Source organism: Salpingoeca rosetta (assembly GCF_000188695.1).
Source record: "Salpingoeca rosetta unplaced genomic scaffold supercont1.25, whole genome shotgun sequence".
NCBI classification, from domain to species: Eukaryota; class Choanoflagellata; order Craspedida; family Salpingoecidae; genus Salpingoeca; species Salpingoeca rosetta.
The window spans coordinates 861,494-868,993 of record NW_004754909.1 but is presented as its reverse complement, the minus strand read 5'-3'; the positions used below and the strand labels follow the sequence as shown (position 1 = coordinate 868,993).

Here is a 7,500-nt window from a genome sequence, read left to right as displayed (position 1 = left end):
ACAGCAGCGCACGGGCCAACAGGCAGCACAACAGCAGCAGCAGCAGCAGCAGCAGCAGCAGCCGCAGCAGCCAGTGAAGAGCAAACAGAAGCAGCAGCAGAAACAGCAGCAGAAACAGCAGCAGCAGCAGCAGCATCAAAAGCAACAGCAACCGAGCAAGCACCACAATGGAAAGCAGCCAGGCAAGCACAATAAGCAGCAAAAGCAGCGAAAACACCAGAAACACCCGCAACAACAACAACAACAACAACACCAACAACAAAAGCAGCAGCAAGAGGTGCAGGTGGTGCCACCAACACCAACGAGTACAAGCAGCAGGAGCAGTAGCGGCAACGTGAATGACGAGGCAACCCCACCACGCGGTGGCAAGTCATGGGCTGCCGTGACGAAAGGGAAGCACGCGAAACAGAACGGTGTGCACCTGCAGCAGGAGGAGCAGCAGAACGAACAGCACGGGCAGCAGGAGGAGCAGCAGAACGAACAGCACGGGCAGCAGCCACAACAGCAGCAGCAGCAGCAGCAGCAGCAGCAGCAGCAAGGTGTGGAGGCAAGTTCAGAGGGGCAGCCAGACAAGGCAGTGTGACGAGTGATGTACACTTCACGCTTGCCCTTAACACCCCAACCCCCAACCCCCTTTTCCTGTTTCAATGCATTTCATAGTGCCTTCATGTTCCCTGTTTCCGTTGCTTTACTGTGGTCTGTCTCTCTCGTGCTTGTTTCTGTCCGAGCCTACCGCGCGTTGTCTGTGTTGCCTGTCTTGTCCTCGCGACCATGTTAGAGCCCCATTGTCACCTTCAAGTTTGCAGCATTGCGTGCTGGCTTGTCTTCATTCATTGTCGCTTCATCTTCCGTCATCGACGTTCCTGTTTGTTCTTCCTGCTCGCCTCCTACTCCCCATCTTCGTCGCAAGTCCAGCACCAAGCGCTCTGCTTGCTTCTTTGCTTCTTTTCCCTTGGCAGTGCCCAACATCACCATCATCATCACCACCACCACGGTTACCGTGCCAATTCCTCCCCTCCCCCTTCTTTTTGTTTCTTTTCTTTCTTTCATTCATTTTTGTTTCCCATGCTCTCCTGTTCACATTTGTACCGTGTACATATTTATTTCTTTGGGCTTGGCGACAGCACCGACAAGAACGCCTCCTGTGCACACGTGATGGTGGTTGCGGTCCATGTGAGAATATGACATGAGCTGAGCGGTGCACCATCGACCACGCTTTCATCCTTTGTCCCTCAACTCCTTGCAATCGTCATCCATCCCCACCCCCTTGGAATCCTTTTTTTGTCGCTCTTTCTCTTGTGACCTCCGCCCCCCTCCCTTCTCTTCCAATCCCCCCTTCCTCCACACCAAGCTAGGCCAGAGCTCCCCAAACCCTTCCTTTGCTGTTGCCGCCCCAAACAACAACAACAACAACAACAACAACAACAACAACAACAACAACAACAACAACAACAACAACAACCGCTGTGGCACACCACACCCCCTAAATCGTCCTCTCAACTTATCATCCTCACGCCATCAAGTGCTGCGCTGTCACGCATCACATTACCTTTGGCAGTTGTACGTTTCCAATCTGCCTCATCTTCTTCTTTCCTTCCTTCTGCTTCTGCAGCAGCTTGCGTTTCCGTGTGATGTCCCCTCCATAGCATTTTGCTGTCACGTCCTTCCGCAACGCCTTGACTGTTTCCCGCGCAACAACACGCCCTTTCATGCTGGCCTGTATCGCAATGTCAAACAGTTGCCTGTGTCATGTGCACGCGCGATGTGTGTGTGTATGATGAACGTGAGCGCGTGTATGTGTGTGCATTGACCATTGTGGTGTGTTTGTGATATGTTTTGTATTTTGTCGTTGTAGATGAAGAAGTCCTTAGCGCCGTGTGTGTGTGTGTATGTGTGTGTGTGTGTGTATGTGTGTGTGTGTGTGAAGGTGCAATCCCCATGTCATTAGCCATCCTATCTCTGGCATCACGTCTCGTGTTCCTACTCTTCTTCCTGTCTCCGTCAGTCTCCTCCCTGCTCCTCTCAATGTGTAGCTGTGTCTGTCGTCTGTCGAATACAGCGTGTGCGTGTGCAGATGGTGCACAAGTCTGTGCTGTGTAGAACACTTGTGGATGTGGTGCGTGCTGTGCATGTGTCTGTCTTGCGTCTCATGTGTGTGCCGTACATGGACGTCAACCTTTCACCAACACAATCGCATCCCCCACCCCGCACGCCTATTCGCCACCCTGCCAACCCGACCCTGCGCGACTGCACCTGGGGATAGTTTCCTTGAGCCGTTTGCACAGCGCCTTGCCGCGCGGGAACCCACGGCTGCTGTGCACAATCGCCGACAGCGCGTCTACGGGTTCGCCGTTGAGCAGCAGCTGCAGCTTGACAAGGTCCGCCGCCTCGTACCCAAGCTCCTCGTAGTCGAACGTCGCATACCCGCTCGAACACGCCTTCACCTGACGGGCGTGTTGCATGGGTTTGTTGATGCATTGGTGGTGATGGTGTCATGAGTGGAGGGTGAGTGGACGTACACATGTGTGCATGTGCGTGTGTGTTTATGTGTGTGCGTGTGTGCGTGCATGTAGAACATGTCTTCTCTGTGCTGTATGAGCTTAGATACAAAAGAGAAAATAAACCAAACCTTCTATCTCCTTGCAATGATTGTCTTGCACACACACACCACACACACACACACACCACACAACACAACACAACACAACACTTCAAAGCACAAAGCACACTCACACTACACAACAAGATTTCAACGAGTTTGGCTCAACAAAGGGAGAACACACAACACAAAACAACACAAAACACACCTGGTCGTAAAAGTTTTCGATGACCTCTGCGAGCGGGAGTTTGTACTGCAGAATGACGCGATCCCCCTCCATGTACCGCATGCTCTGATCACGCGCATGGCGTCATCGTGGTGGCCACGATGGCGGTGGTGGTGTCAGAGTGAGTTGGTACAAAAGTACGGTCACAGAGAGAGAGAGAGAAAGCCAAACAGCTCCTCTCCCCCTCCTCCTTCTTCAACGTCCATTACACAGGTCTGGAGTGCATGTGTGCATGTGTGCATGAGTGTGCATGTGTGTGCGCGTACCCGCTGCTCGCCACGACGTGATTCGCAGAGGGAAATGAGTGCGCCCGTGTACTCCTGCGGAAACACAAGCGTGCCCAGCACCATGGGCTCCTCAAAGTGCGAGATGGTGTGCAGCTCATCCTGGGTTGGAAAGTGCGATGGCGTCTGCATGTCAATGGCGGTCCCGTCTTTCAGCACTTTGCGGAACGACACACTCGGCGAGGTCAGCAGCGTCTGCACACACACACACACACACACACACACACACACACACACACACACACACACACACACACACACACACACACACACACACACACACACACATGTGGTGATGTAGACGTGGAGACGGTGGTGGGGGGAGGATGGGATGTGATGATGGTGGGTTGGAAGTGCGTACATACACATGTGAGAGATGCACAAGTGCAGCTATTGGAGCATCCACATACACAGACACACAGACACACATACACAGACACACACACACAGACACACACACAGACACAGACACAGACACACACAGACACACACACACAGAGACAGCCCACCTGAGTTCCATATTCTTGTTCGAGGCGCTGTGAGAACACCTCCATGTGCAGAAAGCCGAGAAAGCCAAGGCGCCAGCCAGGGCCTGCAGTGGAAGTGGTGGGTTTGAAGAGAGAGAGGGGGGGGGGGTGTTGGGATGGGGACGTGAGGTGGTGAGGGAAAAGGGAACATGCAACTGCTTAGGGAGTGTTGTCCAGCATGCACGACAGCGTGACCGATGGTTCACAAGCCGAACGCACTGCATCATGCATGTCCACCACCACCACCACTGCCAACGGACCGAGTGCCGGGCTGACGTCGCGGTGGATGGTGACGGCGGGATCGTTGAGTGTTAAGCGCTCGAGCGCAGACGACAGCGGCTCATAGTCCATCTGTGTGCACACAGGAGGGGTGAAGTGGTGGTGGTGGTGGTGGTGGTGGTGGTGGTGGTGGTGGTGGTGAGGGCGTGGGCGTGCAAGCAAGGAAGTTGAGAGACATGCGAGCACATACATGCGCAAACACACAATCGCACCCATGCACGCAATACAATCACACCCATACACACAGCCACGCAAACACAATCCCAATTACGCCCACAATCGCACCCACAATCACACACACACACACACACCATCACGCAAGCACGTGCCAGTGCCATGACCTGCTCGATGGGGAAGAGGCCCGCGAAGACCATCGGTTTCGCAGGTTTGAATCCGGGTAGTGCCTCAACAGCTGCGCCCTTGTGGTAAAACGTGTCGCCAACACGCGCCTCGGCGCGCTGCCGCATGCCGCACACGACATAGCCGACCTGCCCCGCGTGCAGTGCGGTGGTGGGCCGCTGTGCCGGGTGCATGATGCCAACCTCCAGCACGTCGTAGCTCGACGTCGGCGAGTTGGCAGAGACAATCTTGTCGCCGGGTTGCAGCGTGCCGTCCATCACCTCCATCAGCGCAATCACACCGCGGTAGTCGTCGTACCATGAATCAAACAGCAGGGCGTGGAAGGTGTTGGTGCGTGATGCTGCTGGTGCAGGCACCCGCTGGACCACAGCATCCAATATGGCAGGCACATTCATGCCCGTTTTGCCCGAGACGCAGATTACGTCCTCAGGGTCAACGTCAAACGTGCTCTGTGAGTGTGTGAGTGAGTGAGTGAGTGTGTGTGTGTGTGTGTGTGTGTGTGTGTGTGTGTGTGTGTGTGTGTGTGTGTGTGTGTGTGTGTGTGTGTGGCGGGGAGAGGTGGTTGTGTATGCAAGTGGGTACATATTGAGTGAGTTCATTCATGTGTTTGAGCAAGAGTGTGTACATTGAGTTGACGCAAACGAGCGACATCTCACAATGCGCATTGGCTGTTCATCTTACCGCCATCTGATCAATAGTTCCCTGCACGTTTGCGGATGGAAGGTCCACCTTGTTCACCACCGGTATCACCGTCAACTGGTGCGCGAAGGAAGGCGGAGGACGTAGGGGAGAAGGAAGGTGAGGAGGAAAGGGAAGGGTGAGGTTGGGCATGCACGATAGCTAGGAGGGCAGCCAATGCGCTGCATGCACAAGCACGCGCACCAAACACAAGAGCCAAATCTGCTGGATTGGACTGCTGACAAAATGGATGAAGCGACAAGAGATGGACAGATGCACACACACACACACACACACACACACACACACACACACACACACACACACACACACACACACACACACACACACACACACACACACACACACACACACACACACACACACACACAGACCTTTGCTGCGCTCAAGCACCTGCGCGCTGCTCTCATCTTCTTCTTCACTGTTGTGTTCACTATGTTTTTGCCTGTCGTGTTGTCGGGACTACCAGCCATAAACAAGATTTTCTTGTTTTGAGCGCTTAAATGCGCGCAATTTATTTGAAACGCTGGTGTCGAAGCGGTGTTTGTTTGTTTATGTTTGGGGTTGTGCATTGTTGCTTGCTTCCTTGCTTCTGCCTGCTCGTGCCTTGCTTGCCTCATTGATCGTTGTGGTTTCTTGTTCTTTCGCTCTCATCCCACCTCATCACATCAGCACATCACCCACCACCAATCCACCAACAACAATAACGGAAGCAAGCCAACAAGCACACCATTGTTGAGAGCTGGCACATCTTGCATCGAACAATCACGGCGTGTCCCCAACAGCACAGCCACCTCACCGACTGTGTTTCTTTGCTTTCCTTTTGCTCCTGCACTGTTGCCTCGTGTTGCTTTGTTTACCGTCTCTGATTGTTCAGGGCGTGCAGCATCAAGCAAGCAAGCCAGCAAGCGAAGAAAGACCTCTTGGGCAGCACAGGAGGCAATACATTGCAGTGCACGCCGCACAGCATCCCAACATAGCCCGCCACTTTCATTCCATTGCTTCACAAGCAAGCCACCAAGCCAGCCAGCCAGCCAGCTCGCCCTTACAGGAACGGCTGCTTTGAGGCACACCAAGTGGGGTTTGTTCATTCAAGCGCAGTAAGCACCTGCAGGCAGTGGCACTGCCGCCAACTTCTCCCTTCCCACGACCGTTCTCCTCCCCTTCCCACGACCGGCGAACCCACGTCCCTCCTCCACGTGACGCCCCAGCAACCATGCCTGGCCTGGGCGTGCTCGCATACCTGTGCCGCGGCGTGTCGACAGACCGCAGCACGTATGACCCCAATGAACCCAGCATGATGGACTTTGTGCACTCGGAGGACCTGCTGGAGATGATCTTCGAGCACCTGGACGTGGTGTCTCTGTCGCGGTGTGCTCGCGTGTGCCGCGCCTTTGCCAACACGCGCTGGCCCATCATCAACCTCAGCCACCGCACCCCGCGCATCACTGGCCAGCAGCTGGCCACCATCATCGCCAAGCGGCCACACGTGCTCATCCTGCCATCTGGGTTCGAGCTGGACGAGCAGACGGCAGCTGCGCTGCAGCGGTTCTCTGGGCGGGAGTTGACACTCAAGTTCACCATGCACGCCAATGACGACGTCACCCCGTTCCTCGGCCCGGCCCTGCACGTAAGCGCATGTGTGTGCGTGTGTTTGTATGCATGTGTGTGTTTGTATGAGTCTGAGTGTTTGTATGCATGTGTGTGTGTGTTTGTCTGTGTGTATGTTTGTGTGTGTGTGTGTGTGTGTTTGTGTGTGTCTGTGTGCACGTACAGTGGTGTGCTTCTCTCTACCTGCCCTTCTCTTCCCTTCGTGCCATTGGTTCATAAATGACACCGCTCACCCCAACACGCACCTCATGCACCACCGCCATCATCGCCACCTCTGCCACCGCGACCACCACTGCCACCGCCACTAGCGTTTGACGCACCTGGACCTCTCTGGCTCCATCACAGACAACGAGTGCGTGCGGCACGTGGCGAGCAGACTGCCGACCATGGCGTGTCTGCAGCACCTGCTGCTGGAGGACAACGGGCTTGACTCGCGCGATGTCGACGTGCTGTTTAACGCAGTCGAGACACTGCCGCTCGTCACGCTCAGCCTCAGCGACAATGAGCTCGGTGATATTGGCGCCACGACGCTCGCGTCCCACCTGCGCAAGATGCCTGATTTGCAGCACCTTGGCCTCGACAATGTGGCCATGTCGTCCACAGGCCTGCACACCATCATGAAGGCGTGCCCGAGCGTCGCCACCCTCAAGATCTCAGACAACGACATCGACGCAGCACTCACAAAGCCGCTTGCAGAGGCCATGCAGGTTTGTGTGTGTGCAGGTGTGTGTGGTGTGCATGCGTCTGTGTGTGTGTGCAGGTGTGTGTGTGTGTGTGTGTGTGTGTGCAGGTGTGCGTGTGTGGTGTGTGAAAGCCAAATCATAGTCATTTGTTCCAACGTGTCATCCCATACCATCTCCGCTCATGGTTGCGCGTGCACAGGTGTGCTTGCGGCATTTGGAGCTCAAGTCCACG

At 54.9% G+C, this 7,500-nt stretch overlaps 3 protein-coding genes across 3 annotated transcripts in view; 2 read left to right on the top strand and 1 right to left on the bottom strand.

Annotated features, from left to right (window-relative positions):
• PTSG_08896 (uncharacterized protein) overlaps positions 1–2,501 on the top strand; it is a gene marked incomplete at its 5' end in the record, with an annotated part of 5,997 nt that extends 3,496 nt beyond the window's left edge. Inside the window, one exon of the mRNA XM_004990225.1 lies at positions 1–2,501. This exon is cut by the window's left edge and continues 116 nt beyond it. Coding sequence (XP_004990282.1) covers positions 1–583 — 583 coding nt within the window. The 3' untranslated portion in view covers positions 584–2,501.
• PTSG_08895 (GTP-binding protein lepA) lies at positions 1,049–5,384 on the bottom strand (the record flags this gene model as incomplete). The annotated part of the gene is made up of 10 exons (XM_004990224.1): positions 1,049–1,142; positions 1,550–1,742; positions 2,254–2,444; positions 2,808–2,891; positions 3,092–3,304; positions 3,619–3,701; positions 3,897–3,987; positions 4,257–4,724; positions 4,957–5,031; positions 5,349–5,384. 10 exons carry the CDS (start codon positions 5,382–5,384, stop codon positions 1,101–1,103), a joined length of 1,476 nt encoding a protein of 491 aa, XP_004990281.1. The 3' UTR covers positions 1,049–1,100.
• An 806-nt stretch (positions 5,385–6,190) lies between these two features.
• PTSG_08894 (uncharacterized protein) overlaps positions 6,191–7,500 on the top strand; it is a gene marked incomplete at both ends in the record, with an annotated part of 3,154 nt that continues 1,844 nt past the window's right edge. Inside the window, 3 exons of the mRNA XM_004990223.1 lie at positions 6,191–6,604; positions 6,894–7,292; positions 7,468–7,500. The exon at positions 7,468–7,500 is cut by the window's right edge and continues 45 nt beyond it. Coding sequence (XP_004990280.1) covers positions 6,191–6,604; positions 6,894–7,292; positions 7,468–7,500 — 846 coding nt within the window. The remainder of the gene's footprint in view (positions 6,605–6,893; positions 7,293–7,467) is intronic.